Genomic DNA, 25,718 nt, shown 5'->3' on the forward strand with positions numbered 1-25,718 from the left:
AAAAACCTCACTGATGTCTTTCTAACTGAAATGCAACGTGGTACTAAATTAGTCAAGTGTACCTTTTAATGATTAATACTTTTAGCATGTGGTGTGATGGGGCTACAGGTTTTCTACAGAGGATGGTACCTCTCAGTGCTCAGCACTACAAATGCACACAAAGTGCATTTAGCCCAAAGAGAGCAACACACAAACAAGCAACTAAGTAGACAGATGGATTTCCTGGCTGGGAAAATACCAAGAGTATATATTTGCTTATTTGTGTGTGTCCCAAAATTACTAGTCCCAGTACCTCTCAAAGCCAAGTTTAGCTGTGTCCATCCCCTGCAGAAGTGGTTGGTTACCACTGTATCTGCCCTGGATCCAGCCAGGGCAATGAACTGCATGTGTTATTCTCTTTGGTATACCCACAGAAAGTGTTGTTATCTTTATTGATACACTGTTATGACTTATCAGCTTCCACATACCAAAGATTATGTATCATGGTTTCAATCCAACCTCCCTGGTCGAGAGGAACTTTCCTTACACAATGGATTAATGATTTATGTTTGAGGAGCTGGAGAGTTGTTAACATGTTCTGTTTATTCTCTGGACAAAGATAGTTTGGCTTAGCTATGAGCTGAAGGAAATCAGGATTTCTAAAAATAGCCTGAGGTGGCCAATAATCCTTTAGGAGTTGTGATACTCACTGATATCCAGATTAAATGAGGAATTATGAGTAACCCTTAGTGGGAGAGCTTGAAATGGAAAACCCAAAGAGAAGATGACTACATAAGGAACACTTGTATGGAAGTATCCCTACACCCTGCTGAATTCAATGAGCCCAATATTCAAAGAAAAAGACACAACTAAAAAGCTCTGTAAGCATCTAGACAGCTAGGTAGCTGGATGACACATAAAACCCCTTGGAGCTGGATCTAAAGCATGGATAATTACGTGTTTGGCTCTCTTTTATTTCTGTTAATCTGTACCATCTCTTTTATTCTTTTCTGGGTCACAGGAAGAAATTATTCTTGATTTTTATTTCCGTGTTTGTCTCTAGAACAAAAATAATTTCCAGGGTGCCGGTTGGCAAACTGAATTCCCACAGCATGTTAAACCTTAAAACTGCACCACATCAAAGCTCCCTCACAGACCTTAGCACCTTCCTACAAAACCAAAGTATGTGCCTGAACCTAAAGAGCTTCCCCAAATATTTGAGACATAGCTATTCACTGTTCCTTCCCATTTCCCATGTAGCTCAGGGTACATGCAGCATCTGATTCCCAAGGCTTCAAGCACAGCAAAAAGAGTCAGAAGGACACTGACAGAATATGAATTTGTTCCCATAACTGTAATTTAAGAGAGGGCAATCTCCCCACTGCTGGAAATTCTCAGAATATCAGTTTGCTGTCTGTACAGTGGATTCCTCCAGCCTTGTTTGGGCAGGGCAGGAGAAAATTAAAATGAAATCTAGTGCCAAGCACACTGGGGTTCAGCTGGGCTCCCTAAATGCTCCCACCACACAAGTACAAACAATAGCAAGATCATCTCTGTTGAATGTTTTCCCCTGAACAACTGTTACAGCTATCTGCACCGGTTTGCATCTGTGTTCTACATCCCACAGAAATGTTTTGACCTATTATTTGTAAGACCACTGGACAAATATCTCATTCATCAGCACAACCACCCAATTATAATACAGCTGTGGCAATCTCTCTGCCATCTGGTGCTTTGTGTAAATGCCCCATTCCAGAAGAATAGGTTTCCTGTTTTTTGTGGGTTCCCTTCCTACCTGCTTAATCATCAAACCATACAAATTATGGAGTGAGATGAACCTCAGCACCTGGCTCTTAAAGTCATAGGCTCCAGTGCCAGTAAAGAGATAAACTTCACTGGGGCAGACACAACTGCACTCCCTCACTTCTCTTCTACACTGACAGCTTCTCCTGGTTCTTCAGCCCCTTGGGATCTCACTTAAGCCTGCCAAAGAGCAGAACACTACCAGGTGCTCTTCCTCTGAACTATTAAGCAACAAAAAACAAGAACTAAATTACCTCCATTTTAGCAAAAAGGAATTTCTTAGTGCCAAGTACCTGGGCAGTGACTAAACCCTGTCACTGTTCTTATGGGAAAACACTATTTGCTATTCTTGGTAAAGGGAAGGGCTTTCAAATCAAGATAATGTTTCACTTGTTTTTCAGAAACAAATTTAATGGGGGTGGGGAGGGAAGTAGGGAAGCAAAAATAAATTCTACTTTGCACCAAGTTAAATTACTCAGAGTTTCCCAAAATGAGAGGCTTGGTTCAGAAGCACTGGAAAGTTTAAGAAATGCTCCTTTAAAAACAACTCCCACAGAGCAAAGCTCCTTCTCCATGACTGAAAGGCATGCAGGCAAGCCAGGTCACTCTGTCTAGCCTGGCTTGCTTTCTTTCTTTTCCTTTTTGGTTTTTTGTCTGGGGTTTGTGTTTTTTTGTTTTGTTTTGTTTTTGTTGGGTTTTTTTGTTGTTGTTGTTGTTTGTTTGTTTTTGTTTTTTGGGTTTTTTTTTTAAGAATTTATTTAGAGGATTGAATGGTAGGGCCATGTTGCACCTTTACCACATCTTACTTGATGTCTTCCAGAGTTGCACCTCCAACCCCAATTCTCCCCTCACTGCAGGAACAAAGTGGGCATGAGCCATCAGTACTTTGGTGCCACAACCATCCTGGGTGGGGTAAGGTAGGAAAAGAAATTAATTCCATCATCATTTCTATCCATGCTTTCTCTGATCATCCCTGCCTGCCAAAGCAGGAGAGAAAATAATGGCCACATGGAGATAATGCATCTGCATGCTTTAAGTGCTTTGTTATCCTCAGGAGTTGCAAAGAAATCAAGGCTGGCTGGGTATTGTGTTAATGATACTGTCAAGAGGCCAAAATAAAGTGCTACAGCACAACCCAGCCTTCTGCTATCAGCACTTCTGTCCCACTCTGGTTTGGGCAATCAGGGTAACAGGCTGCAGAATATGCCAGTGGTCTGGGAAAGGAGATCTCAACACTTGGCTTTTGCTGATAAGAACCTGGAACTGCTCAGAACACGATTCTCCCAGACACTGATGGCTACACAAAGCACACCAACACTGCAGTTCTGCCACACAACTGTTTTGCAACTATCAAATACACCTAACAACAAAACCAGTTTGGTGGGAGGGACTTCCGTATATTTTTCCATGTGGTTGCTGTCAGCAGGCTGAAATCTTGATAAGGTGCACAGCCAACTTGGCTGACTCCACTGAAACCCTGCTGAAGACAAGTCCTGAGCTGAAAGCTACTGCTTGTGTTTCCCACTGCAAGGCAAAGGAGGACAACCATATTCAGCATCTGGCCAAAACTCGTTTCTAACTGCATCAAAGATCCATCCAGATTCCACCCAAAGGTCAGCAGCTACGGTTTTAGATGAGGAATGTGCTGCTTTGGAGAGACAATGCTGTCACTGTGATCCACTTTCCCTACTCAGGGCAATCAGTCCATTGTTCCCACTGAAAATGAGAAAGGGCTTGAGGTCTCCGAAATGGAAACTGCCTTTAATTCCAAATCACCCTTAAGTATAAACACAGACTGATGCACCACTGATTGATGTTACACATACAATAAACAACTCTAAAAGACACTCTTTCTCCCTAGCTTCTCAGAAAAATCAAAACCAACCAAACAAAAAACCTCAACATATCCCAAGAGTCCTGAGGATGTGATGAGGTGTACTCTCTATAGCATATTACACTTTACAGTGCACAACTAAAACCATCCCATCTCTGTTCTGTTTAAATGTGAATTAACTGCCCATCTACTTTTTGAGACCAGTCACATGTTGATAAAGCTGGGCTGTGTAACAAGTTAATCTGTCCACCTCATTCGAGACACAGACATGTTAGAACTGCAGACATGCTCTAATTTAGGGCTTCTGCAAGAACATACTTTATCCATTCAGAGCTTTGACAATCAACAAACAGGGAATTCTAAAAAGTACTCTTGGAGGCAGAGAATGAAGAAGATGAAGTACAGAACTCACCTTCCACTGCAAAGAATGGAACCACTGATCCCTCAGGTAACTGTTTGCAGCCTGCAATAAAGAAAAGTTACAGACAGAATCATTAATTTCTACCAGTGCTTCAGATCACTCAGGCACTTTAACCAGTTTATTTTCACAGCAAGCAGTGATACAAAGACCTTGCTGCATTATAAAATACTGAACCAAAACCTTACAAAATATTAACCCCCTATGAAATGCTGTCCAGCCCAAAGACTGAAAAATCCTCTGTGAATTCAGTCAGGTGTGGGTCAGATCTTTAATGTCTGTGGGGCATTTGCCTCTGCCATTAATCACTGGAAGGAGAGTAGGAAGATGGGCTGACCTTTTAATAGGAGGGGTGGGTTTTTTCCATACTCTGGTTTCTTTCCTTGACCTGCTCCTCCGTGGCCCCAAAGCAATTCAAATAATGTCTTAGCTCTTTCAGTGATATTAAAACAGTGAAAAGCCCAGCACACACAGACGTGCAGATACATGCACAGACTGTTTGCAGCAACAGCATAAATGTTGCAATAATCACTCCCAGCCATCACCCATTTTTGGCCATATTAAGCACAGCTGCCAGAAATTCCCAGTGTGAAGCCAGGTCGTAGCCAATGGAGGAATAGTTCAACACTCCCAAAGGTCAAAAGGCTTGGTATCAAAAAATATAAAGGCATGTAGAGTGACGTAAATAAGCATGCCTTAACAAGGTGACATAAGTCTGAAATATTTGAGTGGGTAGAGATGCCCTTTGGCTTTTCCAGTTCCCCCTAAACGCTGCCTGTCAGCAATTTTTACCCACGTTTCAAAATGTTTTACAAAAACACTGAAAATTACAGGTTAGCCTGTAAATCCATGTTAAAAAAAAAAAAAGAAAAAGAAAAAGAAAAAGGTGAGGTTCTTTGCCAGTTAAAAAGCACATACTTCTTGCAAATTAGAGCATCACTTATCAAATGTCACTCCCCAACACCTTTTCAGGTAAGCATTCAAAACCCACACTACAGAATGTATTTAATCTCCCAACACTCATTCAGTTCACTGATAATGGCAGGAATACCAGAAGTAAAAATACTGTATGGTTACCAAAAACATGTTTAATATCAAGGTCAGCTACTGCTGGTTCAGTGACACAAATTTAGACTGATTACTATGAATTAAACAGAGTAATATCCTTTTATATATGCATTACATATTATTTATATCTTAATGAGAATCAATTGCTCCTCCAGTAGATGTCGAGGCAATAAAGCAGGAATAAATATATTACAAATAATCTTGGCTGACCACAGAATTTATCAAAAACCTTCAATTTAAAGAAGGAATGCTGATATATCAGAATATGAAATTGCTACCAATGCAACTAAAAAACCTCCCTTTTCTATTTTCTTCTTTTTGCATGCAATGAAAAACTGTAAAAATATTTGGAGTGCAGATCTTCAGGATATTTCAGTCAGACAATATTTAATGATTTTCCATTATTTACACTGTATTTTAGGTATATGTGGGCATTACAACACAAGATAGACTTTTTACCTGTATGTCACAGAATTAAATTTCAATTCAATATACTTTATACTATATTTTAATACAATGAAAAGGTCAAAAATAATTTGCCACCAAAACACAGAAGAATGTTTTTATCATAATTAAAAAGATATGAAGGAAATATACTTAGATATTTCTTATCTTTGCCCAGAGAGAAGGCTTTAAAACCTCAACAGACTTATTTGAAAAATTTAATTTGAAACTGAACCTTTTTTTTTTTCTTTTTTTGAGGAGACAACTGGTTCGTGCAGGAGAACAAAAAAACTCCTTTCCAAATTCTAGCATCAAAGCCCTCTAAAGAATAAGTAAAACTGAAGGTTTTTGTAGGCTTCATGTAAACTTAGCAATTGCACCAATAAGACTGAGTTTATAGGAACTATACAAACTAAGATACTGTTATTTAAATCAATATAATCAAAACTATTCCAGGGGAAGAGAGTACTTCACTCAAAGAGGCAAAATATCAACCTGATTCAGCCCTGGTCTGAAAGTAAGAACAAATGCTGAAGCCCTAAATTGAGATCTGTTAATTATTCTCCTACTTTAATGATGTCAGCAGTACAGACTGTAAGACCACTGCAAATAATTAGAGAATATTATGTGTAGATAGAGTCTGGAAGTGACTGGAGCCCTAACTATTAGTGAGGACAACAGCATCAGGCAGAGCAGGAGGCACAAGTGGACTGCAAATACTGGGGGAGGAAAGAAAGGAAGAATACGGCAAGACACAAAACCAGAACTGGCAAAGGAAGTACAACTCCATGGCAGCAATATACAAAGCATTTTAGAAGTAAAATTAGCAAAGTGACTAAGTTCCAACTGTGGGGCCAAGCACTGTCTACACTTAGCTATTGTAGAGAAGTGATCAAGCCAATTGGCACCTGGGTCTAGGTTAGGAGTGTGAACCCTCTAAACATTCAGAGCTCAGGCTGTTAGTCAAGACCACTTCCCAGGAAAATCAAGAGAAAGAAGACAAAGTGAACAGAAAATAGAAAAACAAACCTTTAGAGAATCCCCACGCTTGTACCAGTGATCAGGACTCAGTGGTAAGAGAAGCCTGGAAGGCCAATGGCCATCTCACCAGTGTCTTTACACCATGCTCAGCACAGACTGAATGCTTTACCCCAGCCACCCTTATCCTGAGGGATGCTGACACCAGCACTCCCCATCTCTCCCAGGCTGCAGGCACTAATCCTCCCTGTGCACCCTTCCGGCCACCTGACCCCAGCAAAACCACAGCACCATGCAGGAAATGCTGGATCTTCTGCAAAGGAAAACAAAGATCCCACTCTTGCACAGCACCCCTTGGTCCTGCCTCATTTTCAGGCTTACACTGAGAAGGCACTACAGGGAGCATTTCTTTCTTACCAAAGGAACAGGGAGTTCATAGCATGGCAGGATGAAAAAAGAGCCACCAGGCTCTTGTGGGTGCTCAGCTTCCCAGCCAACTCTGCAGGCACTGACCTACTCGAGCATTCAGGTTATTGTGAGTAACACTGCTGAAGTTTTAGCAAAGAGCACCAAAGTGTAAAGCAGTGGAGGGAACCACAATTCATTTACGGGGCTGCACACTGACATTTACAGTTTATCTGATGTGCAGGGACAGAACCCAGGCTTTCTGCTCTGAAGTCATCACTTCCTGGGAACTGACACCTACAGTTTTTTACTGCAGCTAAGGGCACAGTTTACTATATTTGTTCAGCTCTAGGGTACAATAAAAAGGAGAAAATGAGACAGAAAATACTTCAAACCAGCCATTCCTTAGGCATTCTGACCACACAAGGGAAGTTTTTTTACTTTCAGCCTTGCTGAGTCCAGTTCTACCCCACTCTTTTGACTGCTACCTTTCCAACTTAAAATTCAGCTGAAAATGTTTTGCCTGCTGTTGTCACAAATAATAAATGAGACAGAACTGAAGTACAATGAAGATTCTGTAATTCTTCACTGTAATTAAATACAATTTTACATATAGAGATATGCAAAATAATAGTTTAGGACCCTTGTGTGTTTAGTATGTTCAGGCCCCAGTTCTGCCAACAATTTTCTTCTTAAATGCAGTGGCTTTAACAGGGTAGTGGGTGACACACGGTCCAACTGAGCTTCCTGCACAATCAAGACCTCACATTGTTTTTGTACAACCACAACATAGTAGAAAAATACTTTAGAAAACAGGAAAATGTGGGAGTAAAACTCTTCAAAGGTGGAAGAAGATTAAATTACTTGAAGCTTATTTATTATTACAATGAGGAAGAAGAATATCTACTTTAAGAACATCTACTGTTAGCAGTATTTTTTTTAAGATTAAATGATCCTAGAACTGTGTTCTGAAGGATTTTATATTCTTATTTTTGGGGTGTAAAGATTCAATCAAGAGAGGAAAAGCCACCTGTGGTCAGCTGTAATACAAACTTGCTCATAGGATTAAACTCTCCTGCTTTAAAACGACAGTTCACAGGAGAAAAACTGTGCAAGAGATTAAATGCCTGCACATGCAAAGCTTTGGTCAACATGAGTGAATTTATACCTCTGCTGTAAAAGGAAGTATTTGCTCTGCACCCCAACTACTTCATTTCTTAGTCAATGAGTAGGAATACAAGTTTATTATTAAAAAGCAGTGAATGTTTTAAAGGCAAGGTTTCCTTTTTGCTCACAAAAAATAGGAAACTGAACACTTGCTTCATGCCAGTGTTACAGCCCCTGCAATAATTTGTACCCAGGCAAGGAGGAGACTAAATAGGAACCTGTGTGTTACTGAGAAACAGAACACCTGAAACTGCAAGAAACAGAGCATTCTAAAAATTATGGTGAAGGCCTCTGCCATTCCTTTAGCAGTAAATTACCACTACAACATCCCTTGCTCCTGGCATGTGTGTTATTCAGAAGAATACAAGAACAGGCTTGTCCATGTAGCAAACTGTTCCCAAGTTTTTCCTTGCAACAGCATCCTTCACACACACGCTTCTAGGGGATTTTGCCATCTGAATGGATGTGGCAATAAGTGGGATTTGATGAACCAGATTTTGGCTTTGATTCTTCCTCAGTTTATTCTGTGATTCTCTCTCTCCCTCGCTTGCTTTCTGGTCAGCAGGATGGGGGTTTTGCTGTGCTTTTTTTCTAGCTGATATTCATTACTGTTACTCAAAAAACAGCACTGGCTTCTCTGCCCCCATTTATTATCAGCCATGGGAACAGAGCAATGTCCCAGGGCTGCAGGAAGCCCCACACAGCTGTACAAAACCTTCATACTGCTGATGCAAATCACTCTGCTGCACCTCTGACTTGAGCAGACCTGCAAGGGAAACCTGCCACTCTTCTGCCTTAACCCAGGGTAGAGAGAGAGCTGCTGGGAATTGCTAGAAATGCCCTTTTCCTCCTTAAAATATTCCCTACCTCTGCTGGGTTGTGGTCCTTTTATGACCACTCCACACCAACAGCACTGGCTGGACTGGCACTTAAAACAAAAGGCAGGTTTCTCCAAGGAGACTAAAATAAAACATTACTGAAAACCCAGTGGAAACATTTACTGTGGGGACTCCCTGGCACAAACAGTGTGGTCAAGCACCGAGCTGAACGTGTGACTGTTGTGCTTGTCAAGGCTTCCTGCTGTGTTTGTTTTTCCTTCTGACTACACTCGATTGCCAAGAAATGAATAAAACAACACGAGCGACAGGGATGGAAGTGGTGGCTTTAAGGCTAAAAGAAAGGACTCCACAGGAAAGCAAGGCAGTACTGTCGTGACTGAAATACCAAAGACTTTTTCCTGGGACTCTTCCTACATCTGGTGCTCAGCAGCTCATGAATTATACTGTAAGGCTTTTTTCAATCTCCTTCAAAAGGTTCTTCCAGTTATTTCACTATCAAGGGTAGCATCCTCCTCATAATCATCCACACTGCACCATAATCACACCTTGTGCTTTACAAAGGGAAAGCAGAAGAGCAGAAGCCTAGCCCAGCTCAAGGAGGCCCTGCTATTCCTGATACTAAAGAGCTCACACTTCATCAAAAGCTAAATTTAGCTCCTATTTCCTGGCCTGAAGAGCTCGTGCCCTAATGAGCCAGCTTCAGCAACACCTTCTTTCCAACTGCAGGGAAGAAAAAAAATCCGAGGTTTTGATGGCTGCTCACGGAAAGAACCAGGGATCTCATCATTTGGCAGGGGGAAAGAAAACACAAGCCCTCAGCATGTCTAGAAAACTGACAGTCCATGATCCCCAGAAACCTGACTGCCCATGAATCCCACATGGGACAATGGGAATCCCCAAATGCCAGGCAGTGAAATGCTCAGATAGCTGTGCTTATTCAACAAACACCGAGTGGGAAGAGCTCCACACGTGAAAATGACTTTTAAATGTGAAACCAGCCTGGATGAAGCTGTCTGCTGCCTGAGAACAGGTTTTCCTCTAAAACCCAGGTAGACACGTCCTGTTACCGTGATCCCATTTCCCAAGAGGAGCTGCATCACCTCCGGCACTGCCTGTCAGATTTCATGTGCTAAAATAGGTTGGGATGGGTCAGTGTTGCCATGGGAGGGCTTGGGATGATGTAAGGAAAGGTAATGGCACTCTTCCCTCTCTGACTCATTACTGTGCACTAATAAGCCAGAAATAGACCCTGGTGACAGCAGACAGAGGGGATGAAAACTTGAACATGGACAGGGGCTCTCCTGTGGCATCACACAGAATTGTTTAGGTTAGAAAATACCTCTAAGATCAAATCCAGCACAGCCAAGCTCATCACTAAGCCATGCTCCCAGGTGCCACATCTACATCTTTTAAATACCTCCAGAGATGGTGACTCAATCACTTCCCTGGGCAGCCTGTGCCCTGAGAACGCTTTTGGTGAAGAATTTTTCCCTAATAGCCAATCTAAACCTCCACAGTCTTTTCCTCACCCACTAAGCAGGTCACCTTGTCACAGGAGGAGGTCAGCTTGGTCAAGCAGGACCAGCCTTTCATAAATCCACACTGCCTTCAGTTAAGCAGAAACTGGTATCTTGAATTCTTCTCAGAAATGAAAAATTGGGAAAGCCTGTGATTCAAAGTACTAAACTGCTTCATTTTATGTCAAATCATGTCAATAACATCCCATGGTTTTAAAGAATTTACAAAGCAGCATGTGCAAAAACACAGATCAAAATATAAAATTTATATTGATCAGAAATATGGAATAAATTTGGGGTAGTCAAAACAGTTAATTTAGACATTTTTACATATATATACACACACACTTTATTTAAAGGCTTTGGGAAAAAAAATAAACATACAGATTTCACCAAAAGTGTACTTCAGAAGAAACAGTACTGGGAATGTGTTTTGGACTAGTTTGACTTGTTCCACTATCATACACTTCCTGATACTAGAGCTGGACATTACATCAGAGCATGCTGCTGCTCAGATTAGCAGAGCAGAATGATTTCATAAAATTCCTGATACTAGAGCTGGACATTACATCAGAGCATGCTGCTGATTTCATAAAAAACTGGAAGTCACAATTTCCCAGAGAGGTACTGAAGTCTCTCACAAATCTGGAAATAACTGAGCTATGCAAGGGCTACTTTCTCAGCTCTTCAGTTGAAGTGTCTTTGGATACCTCTACTCTTTGTTACATACGCTAGAAAGTTTCTGCAGAACTCAACTACTTCATAAATCCAGCTTTTTCAACTTCATTTCTTCAGCAGACTAAACATAACTTTGAGAACTGTTTTGGATTTGTGAATACACATTACAACTGTATAAGGGAAATCTAATTTTATACTCCCTCCAATCTGACCACATCTGATGAATCAAGACACTACCAAAGACCAAGTCATATTAAAAACATTTTTTAAAGTTTGTATTTCAAATTATGTCGAAATTCCCATAGTTATAATGTAATCTGATCCAGAGTGCTCAGCCAGGCAGCAATAAACAGAAGTCCAGCTCAGTCCACTTCTTTATGAGTTCCTATGAGGTTACATAAAGACACCAATCTTTTTCAAGAAAATACCAAAGTATCCATGCTAAGATGTTGCTGTTTCATAAACATAATTATTTATGTGTTTGGTTTGTTGTTTTTTTCTTTTTCTTTTTTTTTTTTTTTTTTTGTTTTTTTGTTTTTTAAAGAGACAAATGTCAGGCTGCTCCAGATTACAGCCTGTCTACCCTACCAATTTCCTTTCCACTCAGCAGGAAGCTGTGGGTTCAAGTTTCATCTTGCATAGACCCAAAAAGGCAGCTGCCATAAACTACAGAATAAAGACTTGGAAACAGAATTTGGAAAGGCAGGTGTAACTATTTCATCTGTTGAAATAGATATAAACTTAAATGCTAGCACCACTAGGGAAATTTATTGAAAAAGCAGAATGAAAATTATCATGAGAAAATCATCCAACTTGAGAAATTTAGACAACTTTCTGTCTAATTACTTCCATTAATGCATTAGGCAAGGAAGATTTCAACAATAATGAGGGCCCTAATCTAGCTGTTGGGAAATCATGGTTTGTCTTCCTACCTTTCCCTTACACTTCTACCTGGATGAAATACTTATGCACCACAGTCATGGCTGTATAATCAACTGAAAAAGTAAAATCCCAAAGAGTAACAGATAAACTATCTTCAAAACAATGTTGAGAAACATGAGAGAGAACCATGCAAGAGTTAAGCTGAAGCCAGTTTGGTATTTTTAAGTTTTGACCTTTCAAAGTTCTTTGGGGGCAATGCAGCTTTTCCTACTTACTCCAGAGTATTTCCAAAGCTCAGTGCTGTGGACAGCTTTTCTGTCACTAAAACTTGCAGTGACCTAAGGGGGGGCCTATAAAGCCTCAAGTGGATGAAGAAATCTGGAATAATGTAAACACACTGTCTTCTGCTTGAAAACAACACTTCAGAGAACCAGCATATACAGATATCCATACAAATATACTGAAATATTTCAGTGAGGATTGAATATTTTTTTAAAATAGGTATCTGCCAGTTCCAGTGAAATTCTTGGTTTCCTATATGAATTCAAGGATGAAACTTTTAACTTTTTTCATGCAGGAATAAGACCGTACGTAAAAATACAATCATTCCAAGCCCTCATCAATATGCCTTTACACAGAGCACTACTTTGCTGCACAAATTCAGCAAGAAGGCTTAATCACTATGGCCCAAAATTTCCATTCTGACTGTTGACTGTTGAACAAACAGTTTCAGAGCTATCACCCTGAGCAAATTTTCTGGTGGTTAGATAATTTGACCGCACCAAGTTCTCTGTCTTTTCTGAGTTCACCTAATTAAGATTTCATGCACAGGAAACAGAATGAAGTTGAAGGAGATTCAGAGTAAGAGAGAAATAAAGTTGTACTTGTATGTTTACTGTACCTGCAGTAGGACAGTACCCCCCGGGATTGTGAGCTGTAAACAGTACTTAGGGGCATTCTCCCAGGAGAGCAGTTGAACATCTTCAATAGCACTGTAGGAAATGGAGTTTTCCATGTACCCAGTTGGCTGCAAGAAAACAAAGGAGAAGGGGAAAAAAATGTTTACTTATCCATCATAAGTTTCACAATTTTCAAGGCAGAACGGCACTATGAAAATTACTCTTGGTGTTGCAAATATCTGCAAAATCTAATTGAAAAGCAAACTTCCTACCCAGGTAATTCAAGAGAGCCCCATCCAGCCACCTTCCTCCAACTCGTTCAAGTGTTAAGATCACTCACATAAAAACAAAACTAGGCCAGTCCAAGGTGCCTGAAATACACAGATGCCAACCTGTGCTGGACCCAAAAATCAATGGAACCTAATTCCAGGTTGAATTGAGCTATGAAGGGCTCTGTCCATGCACATGCTCTCAATGCATGAAGAAGCACCTCAGTCACACAGACAGATCAGCACTGTCCTAAAGTCCTAAAGCAAGGCTGCTTTATCCCACACATTCCCCAGCTGCGATTTTGATCAACCACATCACCAAGTTCCAGATTCCTTCATTTGACAGTGGTTCTTGGGGCTCCAAAGATACAGCCCTCAAGTTTCAGACTCAAGCAAAAGCAAAGCAATCAATGTACTCATCTTGGCCTACAGGTAAGCAGTGGTTTTCTGAACAGAGTGCTGATGTCTGGTTTAAAACGAAAGTCACCATTAAAACACAAAAAAAGTAACAGCATTTTGCAATTAAATGTACAATACAAACTGATAGTGCAGGAAAACAAACTTAAACATGAAACTACTTGTTAGTATCCCTGTAATTCTTAGGCATTACAGAAGTACAATTATCTCTGAGATAAGAAGAAATAGAAATGTATCTATGAAAGCACATATGAAATTATATCTTAAACTAAGCAAACACACAGTGCTATAGCTGTGTATCTATTGAGAACGCGTACATACTCTGTACTTTATGCAAGCCATTTTTAAAGTAATTGAATATTTAACAGAGGTCCTCCAAAGACATCATTTACTTTGATGTGCTACAGCATAAGTGAACCGATCAGTACTGCTGTGGCAGAGAAACTATTTTCATACAAAAATAATTAATCCCACCTTATGGATAAGCCACAGACTTAACCATGTTTTTCAAGAGAATAGAGCTCATTACATTTATGAATTATTTTCTCACTATTACTGATTTACATATAACTTCAACTTCTCAAACTCACTCCCACTGTGCCCAATACATAAGTTATTTTTAACTGACAGTCTTGAAATAAGGAAGGCAAGGGAGGCAACCACATCTATTTCAGGGTCAAACAAGGCCAACTCCTAAAATCACAACACAGGATTCCTGGGGGCGAGTGTGAAATAAGCAAATTGCATTTGGAACGTCTCTGCTTCTAATTGGTACAACCTTCTTCCATAAGTTAGGTAGGTGGTGCATCTGGAAACCATACTTTGGAGCTCTACACTTCATACATGCTTCTAAGCCCATAAACGTCATCCACCAGAAACGCAGTGACAGCCCAGTCACCCACCTTTGCTGCCACAAGAACTCAGCTGTTTTTTCAGCAAGAAAAACCCAGCCAGCCACAGAACTCAACCTCAATATCTTTTCCCCTAATGGTTGCTGCAGCGGCGCTCATTTTGCACAAGCCCTGGGTGAAAACAATTTTCACTGTCTCTTTAACAAAAACCCTGTTGTGCAGGAAGTATGATAAACTTCTGCTTATTCATTTACCCACAATATTGTTCTACACTAGTGACTGGAATCCCAGTGGCTTAATACTGATACTGTACGTCATGCGTTGCCTACTGGAGAGTAATTATCTCGTTCTCACAGGAAGCCAAAGGCCCAAGATCCTTTGGTAATCAGCATTACAACACTCAGGGAAAAATATCAAAACAGCCAACATAAAATCTAGTATGCTCAGGGGGCAAAGTTATCAAAAACGTGCTCTGAAAGACTGGAGAAGGGAGAAATCCAGAACCAGTTAATGCAAATATAAAATGAAATGAACCAAAGTAATTTAAATTTCTCTTTTAAGAAGGTGGTGACTGCCCTTAATACCCTCCATTAACTTCAAAGAGGATTTGAGGAATTCTCACAGAAGCTGTTTCCAAGAGAAGCTTCTCTATACCTTAAATCACCATTTAAACTGCATTAAAGACAACTGAGCCAGTTGAAGCACAGCTCTGTAGCCATTCACAAGGATTTCATCCCAGGCATACACCTCTTCTCACAGGACAGTCCTTCTCCTTAAGGAGAATGGAGGAGCAGAGTTCTGCAGTTTGCCAAGGATGGGAAGACTACCTAAACCATAAGATGGAATTATGCAGATGGTCAATCACTCTAAGTGAAAGCCAATGAGGTACTTTATGTAGCATTCATATGATCCTATATCCACACCTTCCATCTAGCCATCCTATACACATACAGTTGTTTGCCATCTTACTCAAAAAAGAAGTAGCCTAAATATACTTCAATCCCTGTAAGCATCATCATATGCATTGGTTCTGATTTCATTAAAACACAATCTTCTAAGAAGGGAAATATTTTCAGTTCTGAAAACACTAGTTATAGTGTTATATATAGGCAACTTCACCTCTGTTTCACAACGGAGAGGGTCTAAAGTACAATAATTTATCACTGTATAGAGCCCCTTGAAATGTTGCTGTCCAACACTGAAGACCATGCTCCCACATCAGGGCTGGGCAGAAATGCCCTGAGGAAGCACCAAAACAGAGCTGTCACCAGACCTGAGCCCACAGGGCTCTGGTGCTCCTCAGAGACCACGGCACCCACAAGGGGAAGGTCAGTCCCACACAAAGGTGTCCTTCCCCTCATCTCTCCACACACAGGGCCAACTCCTAAACAGATACAGGACAGAGCTCTGTTCCTCAGCAGAGTTTTCTCAAGACCAAGCACAGTTCAGCCATTTACCAGGAAATGGCCTGAGGTAAAACCACAGCCTGAGTGACTGATTTCTCTTAAAACACAGGTTATTTTGACATTCAGGTATGTGAATGTCAATCACAGTGAATCACTGTGGTTGATAAATAAGCAGTGCAAGTGCTGCACATCCTCATGCTGCAGCTGGTCTTGCTTGCGCCCACCCCTCAGAAGCTGCATCCTCACCCCCAGGTCTCTCCATGGGAAAGTCAAATCACAACAACACACCAGGCCAGCAATGTGGATTCCGAGGTTTGAAAATACCAATAATGAGACAGATCCTCACCGGGCCACCACTGAGAAGCATCTGGCATGAATACTAGTCTTAAGCAGCATTCCCATCTCCATCCACCCACTCTGTCTCTGCCCATACAAATATTTGTCTGGCTGTGGCGTCAGGCAGATCAGGGAACCCATCCAGCTTTTGCCAGATTACTTTTGAGCTCCTTCAGTTACCATAACTTAGGGGCAGCACATCATTTGGAAGGGGGAGCTGAGGACCTGAATACCTCAGTTTAATTATTGGTATCAGACAGTCTAAAGCCACAGCACCTTGAGCAGCAGTATGTCAAGTTCAGTGGAAAATGCCTTTTTTTTAAGAAAACAGTAATTCTTATTTTTATAGCTGTCATTTTTGAAAGGAGATTTATATTTCCTGGCAAAGTCTGAAATCTATGAAACGAAGCAAGATAATGGACTTTTCTATCTCACTCTACAAAACTAATCCTGACTTAAGAAAGTTTGGCCAGAGAATCTACATATGTCAGCTTACAGATTTACAGTTATAGTTTGAACTTCTGGCTGTTTGCTATTGAATATGTTCTGAAATACTGTAAGATATTCGTAAATGAAAATGCAATTTCTTACAACAAACAAAAACCCCATAAGGAAACATTTTTTTCTTCCCATTAGCCTTTAGCCTCCTAACAAAACATACAACTTTTCTGCTGGGAAATCAGGTATGTTTTAACTTGGTCTTTTTTCAGTTCCACGAAGATTTATTAATCATACAGCTCTGAAACTTTGCACCAGAATAGGCACACACCAAAACCTACTACAAATCAAATCTTAGGGGAATCCAGTGCTCCCAAAACTGGAAGAACATGTAGGTTCCTGCGTAAGCCTGGTTCTCTCTTGTGTTTCTGGGAAAAGTCAGCAGCAGCAAACTACTCAATAATGCAAAAATCTGCCCACTTGTTTCCAAGGGAAATTCTAAAAGGGAAAGAATAAACATGACGTCCATTGTTAATATGAGGCTTGTATGCACTTACTCATATAATAATGCACTAAATCTTCAGCTGCATATTTTCCAAAGAAAGCACCTAGAAAAGATGAATTCTACAAATAGAGATGGTTATTTGCATTAAAACTTACTTAGACTGACAAGTCCCACCAACACAGCAACATCGGAGAATGATTTTCCCCATTAAATACTCCAGATGGTGGGGGAAATGGGGCTGTTCCAGACCCTCTCTCTTCTGCTGGCAGGTGCTTATTTCTCTCTTGGCTGCTCTTAAGAATGAGCCATGCTCCTGCTGTAGCCCAGGATGCTGAGCATGCTGTGTCACACGTAAGTTTTCCATACCCAAATAAGATCCATACCTGCTAAGTAACACATAGGAAGAGCCGATTGTTCTCAAAACTTTGATGGGGTGGAGACTATTTAGTTGATACTGCAGGGTAATGGACTCTGAAACTGCTGAAAACAATGGCTGATTTGAAATAAATCTCTCTTAGAAGACATCCATGGCTCCAGAGAATGCCCCTGCAACTACTGATATTTCAGATAAGGGCAATTAACATCTTTGCTCATTAACTACAGAACCTATCAGAAGACATTTATCAAGTTCAGCAATTAGCAGTACTATACCACAATATGCAGTACAGTACAATTTGTCTTTTTCTTGACATGGAAGAATTTACTGCCATGCTCACTTGTCATGATAAGTTGAGAGAGTCAATGCCAATCTCGTGGAGATTAACCTGATAAAACAGACAAAAAGACTAACAGCAAGGAGACACCCAACTCTGCCCCAAAACTACACAAAGGTATTTCTGAGCTTTCTTGGAACAACGTTCTCGTCTAATCCATCAGGCTTTGTGGTCTCTCAGTCTGCCCATCATAACCATTCCCTCCCCACTCCACCAGGTAAGTGGTTTTATGTGTTGGACCACAAGAAAGATTCCACCTGCTCTGTGTAGTGAAATTGGTCTCCCCATGGGGCAAATCTAAATTATTTCTGCTTGGAGCTGCACTGTCCCTAACTATCTCCAAGCTGGGTATTGATGCTTGGTGGGGTCTTGGTTGGTTTGGCTTGAAATTTTTCGGTACGTGGAAACAAACTGGGACACTGTGACCCAAATCTTCAGTGAGGTCCCATGTCAGCCAAAGTTGAGGGTGTATTAGTTCACTGGTGATGACAGGAAAAAGAGGGAGGGGGTTTTCCAGCACAATTCTCTGTGTGTGGGTGACTGTGTGTATAAACACCCATGCATGTCTGTGTGTGTATAAATGTACACACACACCTGCCTTTCTTTACAGCTACACAGTGATAAAAGATAGCAGAAATATATCCCACATTCTCTACACAAAAATACAGCAGCAACTGTCATGCTCAGTGCAAAGTAGCTCAGGTGCAGTGACAAGATTTCATTGAGGAAGACCAGATCCTCCAGTGGAGCTTCACTGATTTATACAAGCTGGGAATCTTTACTCAGAAATCCAACAGAAGTTCAACCAAATCTAGCTCAGCAGCAACAATGTGCATAAATCTCTTCCTTCCTCTAAATATTTAAGACAACCAAGACTGGAGGATGTTGCATTAATTAACCTTACAAAACTGATAAAAATATAAAAGCTGCCAGAAAGAAACAGCTTACCCCACAGTGTGCAGAAAAAAAAACCAAAAAAACAAACCTTCCAATCTGCAGTGGGGCTAAAATATCAGTTCTGTGGAGCTTTAGCAAAGGGACAGGCCAAAACTGTCCATCAAAGAGCTGACAAGAAAAAACTGCTCTCAATATTGGGACATGTGAGCTTAAAATATGTAAAACCTGTGCAGCAGACATCAGCAGTGGGAAGAACTTCAAATTAATTCAGATCTGAAGCAAGTTAAAAGCACAGAAGTTCATTATTAAGAAAAAGGGAAATTAAGGTCATGTAATGGAATATGTACCATGACAGGGGAGTCAAATAAGAAGGAAAAATGTATTATTTAGCTGAAATTCATATAGAATTTTTTTTTTAAAACAAGGACATTCTTCTATTTAACTGTCAAACCCAGGTGAAAGAGCACTTCTGAAGCTTCACTTCTTCGAATATCTGGAAGTAAAGTAAGACATATCTTGAAGACTTCCCAAAGAGGCCCATTATCAATATGACCTTGTTTAAGCAGCCTGTAAGAAATCAACCCTTTCTCTCTGGCCAACTTGACATGCCAAAGGGAATTCCTCCTGAGACTTCCAGTAGCACTGAATGTTAAATTGGTTGCCATGCTGATGTCCAAAAAGCTCTAAGGTCATGCCTATGTAAGAAATCTTGTCTCCTGTTTTCAGACCTCTGCTGATAGGGATGAAGACATGCTGCCAGGTGACCACAGCTTACCACTGAGATAATGGCCAAATCTGCCAAATCATTGCCAAGGGGAAGGAATTGGTCCCAGGCCAGAAATTAGGAGAGGAAAGGGAGGAGTTGTGTTTGACACAGCGTGTCAGACACAGTGAGACTTTCACAGACACTGGCCTGACTGCCCTGCCAGGTGGAGCATCTCTGCTTGGAGCAGCAACTCTCCAAGTGTGCACTGAAGACTTCAACACCTCCCAAGGAATGTGAAGAACTCAAAGAACAGAATTACTATCCCCCACTTTCCAACTGCAAAGAAAATCTCAGTTGAGGTTGTAGCTGCACCATGCTCTTGATCACATCTGAGGGAACATGAGAAGCCTGAGAGATGTGGGAGAAGAACTCAGACTTCCTGACTCCAACCATGTGAATCAGCTTCAAAAACATCCTCCTCCTCCAAAACTGGGTCACAGATTCATAAGAATGACCACTCCTTAGCAGAGTTCACGTTCTCCGTATTTTTGCATTTATCACTGCGTCATGAAACTCTCCTTTGGGAAGAAATACTCCCCAACCTTGACAAGATGGGTATGTTATTTATCCAACTTCCTTGAAATTACTTCAGCCAAGAAGGGACACCACCAGCCAAAATACAGGAGCTACTCACAGGAGCAGCAGTAAGAGAACCAGGGACTTCTTGCAGAAAGACTATACACACACCTACTTCTGTAAGACATTTGTTAGAGGAATATTGAAAAATCCCTAACTTCTGCCCAGAATATGATATACCTACTGAGTGCTAAATAGATCTTAGGTCACTATAGCAACAATGATTTAACAGAAACAAAACCACATCCTTGTTCAAGGCTTCTCTCTATTATCAATTCTTTCAACAAATCAGCTGTGTCACACACCATGAAATGCATCGAGTGCTGCTAAATCAGAGAGGAGAGAGGGTTCCATGTAAGGATTTTAGACCAAGCAGACACAATGTATGCTAGATTAAAATGCCACCTTTTAATGACTGCTTTAACCAGGGGCAGCCCTGAGAGCTGGGAGTGAAAGGTGGTTTCAAATACAGATGGTTTCAAATACAAAGGTGGCACCTGGATAATCAGTCTGTTGAGTAACTGGAAGCTGGTGTGTACTGTGAACAGGAGACCTCTGTGCAGCTGGGTTCTTCAGAACTGGTTTAGGTACTGGCAAGAGCATGTTCCTATTGCAGATCATCCTTGCACTTGCAGTGGTTTTTACTTCTGGTTTACAGATCTCCAAAGCCTGCTGTTCACTATCTCTGTTAGGTCAACAAAAGGTGAAGAAGGAAACCGCATTTGTTATCAGTAGGGTCACATCCTCTGTGCAAGGATCTGCTCCTCCCATGGAAAATTTTAGGGCTTTGCAAAGCAAAAAGGCTGAAGGCAGCTGTGAGGGAAGCAACCCATTCACCTCTGTCGCCTGGGAATATGAAGTCGAACCTGAAAGGCCATCCAAGTGTAAATGACTGAATTTGTAAGAAGCTGAGCTATCCAGGATCTCAGGTCCCATTAGAAATACAGAATCTGAATCATGGACTGCAATATTGACAGTTCTCACCACCTCCTCAATGCTCACACCAGCTCATTTCATACTACACTTTATTTACAATCAATTAAATTGTTGCAAAATTAAACACAGCATAAGTAAAATATACATTAAGTTCTGTTTTTCATTTCAAGAAGCGTTCTCCAGCATTACTTATCATGCCCATGCTTTCTACCTGCAGAACAGTGAATCCCTTAGACACTGTAATAATCAAACAATTTCCATTAACAATTTTTTCCTTTTCTTTGCAATGCACCCTTAACTCTGCAGTTCCCAGGAAACCACATCCAATCTCAATTCGATGAACAAGTACAGAACAGGGAGTGCAGTAACCCAACTAAGTTTCTGAATTACCCCCAGGGAATGCTCTAATCTCATCGTTTTTGGAGAAAATATGAAGAGGTCTTGAGTTCCCAGGAAAAATATTAACACAGCTCTGTGCTGTACAGAGAGAAGAGAAAGGACACGCAGCAAAGCCTTCAAAAAAGCTATAGATATCCTGCTAATGACAGCCTCACTAAACTCACACTGTTATTAGGAAAAAAAAACAACAGGCACCTCCTGGGGATGAGTCAGAGCCATTTGGAATCACCTTCTGCTACAGGAGGAGGTGGGAAAACGTGCTTAAAGTGACAGTGCTTTGTCTGACCTGTCTTACCTCCTACAATAACTTGGACAGGTCTACATAATTTTAAGTGAGATTCATCCCTCGTGTCTGCAGCAGTGATTTCCCTCTGATTCTGTGTCTCTCAGCACTACAGAATGACACGGATGGAAAGTGCCCTTTCCTTCCCTCCAGCAGAGCCTGGAACCACCCGGTACCTCCTCCACTGCTGGTCTCCCTCATTGTTTAACATCTGACTGCTGTTTGTACTGGGAGGGAGTGCTGCTATTTAAATAGAGCTGACTGAAGTATGTGCAATGCCTCTGAGGAAGGGAGACAGAGAGGGAATGGAGGAGGAGAGGGCAACTGCAGTGAAATACCAGAGTAAATATTGGAGAAAAGTGTCAGTTGACTGGGAAATGGAAATAGAGAGGACACAGAACACCAGCTAGAACCTAAATAACCTTTTTAAGCTCTCTTACTGTGCAAAAAGATACAAAGCAAAGTACACTATGCAAAGTGGCACTTTGGTTTAAGAAGGAAAGTAATTAAATATTTAGCTAAAATCACAAAGGCATTGTGCTCATAGAGAATGAAGTGGCATGAAACTGGCATACCCAACTAGCAAACTTTTTGTTTCAATACAACATTTAATAGTCTAGCAAGCTACTTTTTCAAGAAAGGTGTCCTTATCATCATCTCCACAGACACACTTTGAAAAGCAGAACAGAGAACAGCCCTACAATTAGGCACTATGAAACTGGCAAACCCTTTCATCTGGGTGGCTCCTGAAAGGCTGGAGAAGAATTCCAAGGAATGGCAATAGTTCCCCCAGGGATCCCAGTGCACACAGCTTTGAAGAGATGCCTCCCAGAGAAGCCCTATTTATCAGGAGCTAATGCATCATGCACTGCTCTTCTGTCTCACAGTGTGTTTTGGAAAACTAAGCCACCTTAGTCCTCCAACAGCATTTTCTGTTCCAACAGGATGATTCAGCCCTCAACAAGACACACTCACTTGTTTCCTCTGCATGCTCTGACACAGGGCCCACTCGTGGGCAAGGAAACAGATGTACCTGCCCTCCCTGCTACTGCTTGAGAGACGAGCCAGGGGCTCCCACAACACACCAGACCATCTAGATGCATCTCTGATGATGCAATTTTGGAAAAACCCAGTTACATGCACAGCCAGCAGCTAGTGATGCACATCTGAAGGTGAAAAGAAATACAGTGCTTCCCAGGCTGCAGGAAAAATCAGCTTTCTGCAGGAGACCTATGCCCGTCTACTTGGCCTGACTTATATTCCCAGACCATGAAGCCACAATGCTGCTGGGAAAAATTGTGTAGCACACAATCAATCAACACAGAGATGGCTTATACACTTGAGAGTTACAGCATCTTTGCATACTAGGTTAGGGTGACTTGCCGCCCTTGCCCCCCCACCCTGCTTCCAGTTTCACATCAAAAATCTGTTTTAAAATAATTCCAGCCTTTAAGACAAGCTGAACTTTCCGGCTATGTCAGCACAATGGCTGCAAGTTTCACTCCCACCTTTGGCAACTATGTTTTGGTTTTCAAGCTCAATTATACTGTCAGGTCTGTGCATAATTCTGAAGCAAAACCCTTGTCTTCTATCAGGATTACTGCACTAATTTATTTACTATCTCTAACGGAAATACCTAATTTCTCTAAAACCTTCAATACTGCAAACACAAGTTTGTAAGACTGAGTTTTCCAGTCAGGGAAGAAAGTGCACTTGTTCATGGCTTTGACCTCAATGAACAGTTACTACTATTAGCCTAGGAAATTTCCACCAAGGAAATCTGAATGTCATTAGGGAACTGCTTGCCCAAAGTTAAACTGACCAGTGATTTTCTAACAGAATGCCAATACTACCGAAGCACATTAGCATTTCGTGGTAAATCTGAATTCAGTTCATTGCAGTCTTACAGCCACCAGTGAGGGTTATGATGTGGACTCAAAACACTGACGAGAACATGAGTTGCTTCCCCTTGGTGACATTCTGGTTTCAGCAGAATACAAAAGCTTCCAAATTAGATGTGTGTTTGAACTCTACACCTGAACACACATCCTGCATTTTGCCCACTACTGCTTGCATCAGCTTTAGTCAAAGCAGGAATGGAAAAAAGGGGTAAGCGTTCCTGCCCTCCTCTATGTAATTAAAATCCACAAATGCCACCACGTCACTGTATAACACCATTGCTGCACAGCTCACAATCCTAACAGTGACCTTGGAATTGCCTTGGCTACATGTTCCTACAGCACTAACACTCTCATGGCAGCGTTACGTTGAAAAATGTGCCTTACCAGCAAATCAACCTGAGCAGAAGTATGAAGTATCAAGAATAACTAACATCATTTTCCTACTTACATCTTTCCAGACACTTTTTACAGAAGAATGCTTTATATAGAGATTTGTTTATTAATTTCCTCAGAGACAAAGAAACAGGTCAAATAAATATAAAGCCTTCTAAAATAAAGCACAGTATCCATGTTTAACCTCTGAAAAAGGCCCAAGTGCTCAGCAAGCTTCAACGAGATGTTATCAAGTCATTTCAGGGAAGTATTATTATTGGAAAGGAAATACAAAGCTTGCAAAATAAAGTAACCTCTGTCCTTTTCTCTATCCTGCTGAAAAAGCCCTTTTTGCTTTCTGTTTCTGAAAAAATATATAATTTTAAAATATAGATCTTTGAATATTAAATCAGATTCTGTTCTTGTTTTCTTGCAAGAAATTACCAGGTCTTACTGGAAATTAATAAAACAGAAACCAAAACCAAATTCAACACTGTAAACAGCATAGCAGATGATTTCCAAATACTCCAACATTTTCAATCCCTAAATTCAACTCAGAAGTTCAGAGAACAACTGAGAAAAATGCTTCTCTGCTTCAGATTTAAGTTCAGAACCTTAATCTCAAATCTCGCACTTTGGAAAGCAAAAAAATGAAGTCAGACTCAGATCCAAAGTACCGATAGAAAGTTTCAGTTTGACCCACATCCTAACACCTCCGCAGCCAATCCTCATGATTTTCTGCCAGCACCACTCTCGAAGCACAGATCAAAGGCTTTACTGTACATTTGGAGCCATTCCTGTGATGTAAGGATTAGGCATGAAGGAGCATCTTATTTTCAAAGGTGCAACTGCCTGTGAGTGTATCTAGTGCATATCAGAGCACTACGAGCTCAGCCACAAGCACCAGTGCCAGATAAACCACACCTCTGAAATTCTTGTCTTGTCTCCCATTTTCTTTTTTATCTCATCTAAGCTCACTGTCTCTACATGCCCACTCACAAGGAAGATATACCTAGTCATCAACCTCCCTATTCTTTTATTTTTATTAGTATTTTAATGAAATTGTTTCCATTTCTTTCCAGTATATTGTTCATTTGTGAGATTGTGACACAGAGCTGGAAACTGTAGATGCCACTGTATTCTAACAGCACTTCTAAAAACACAGCCCTCCACATCTAATCCTAGCAGTAATCTAGCACTAGATTACTAGTATAAGAGTAATCTAGCACTAGATTAAGTATATTATTGTCTCCAGAAATATTACATCTGGCTCTAAATATACAGCTGCAGGTACACACAGGAGTCAACCACACTGCAGAGAGAAAACTGTCTTCAGGATGAATACAAGTCCTGGTGCTTTCAAGAACACAGGCGTCATCATGAAGACTCAAACTGGTTATTTCAGCAGCTGCACTAGGTTGTACTTATGTGAAGAAAGGGAAACATAACTCTGTCCTTCAGTAACTACGAGCACCTTGGGCAAGTCATTAGGAAAACTGTTGGTGCACTCAATTTAGAAGCCCAGGTACTTCTACAAGCAACCAGCGGCTGCAACAACCTTTACCACATGAGTAAAGAACTGAGACTCAACCCCTAAACTTGTCATTTGTTCCCTCACACATTCATGAACAGAATGAAAAGCTTGTGAGCTGCAGATTACAAGTCAATGCCAAACTTGCTGGATGAGGTTTTGAAGACGTCAGACTAGACAATCACAATGTTTCTTCTCAGGCGTTAAAAAC

The 25,718-nt window shown here is 40.9% G+C and overlaps 1 protein-coding gene across 1 annotated transcript in view; it reads right to left on the bottom strand.

Annotated features, from left to right (window-relative positions):
* Window positions 1-25,718, bottom strand: part of LOC121348867 (c-Maf inducing protein) — a 131,592-nt gene that overhangs the window by 49,528 nt on the left and 56,346 nt on the right. The window contains exons 2-3 of the mRNA XM_041458833.1: window positions 12,914-13,039; window positions 4,029-4,079 (exon numbers count right to left, since the gene is read on the bottom strand). Of these exons, the coding sequence (XP_041314767.1) occupies window positions 4,029-4,079; window positions 12,914-13,039 (177 nt within the window). The remainder of the gene's footprint in view (window positions 1-4,028; window positions 4,080-12,913; window positions 13,040-25,718) is intronic.

This window comes from Pyrgilauda ruficollis, unplaced genomic scaffold (assembly GCF_017590135.1).
Source record: "Pyrgilauda ruficollis isolate IOZ18807 unplaced genomic scaffold, ASM1759013v1 scaffold13, whole genome shotgun sequence".
Lineage (NCBI taxonomy): Eukaryota > Metazoa > Chordata > Aves > Passeriformes > Passeridae > Pyrgilauda > Pyrgilauda ruficollis.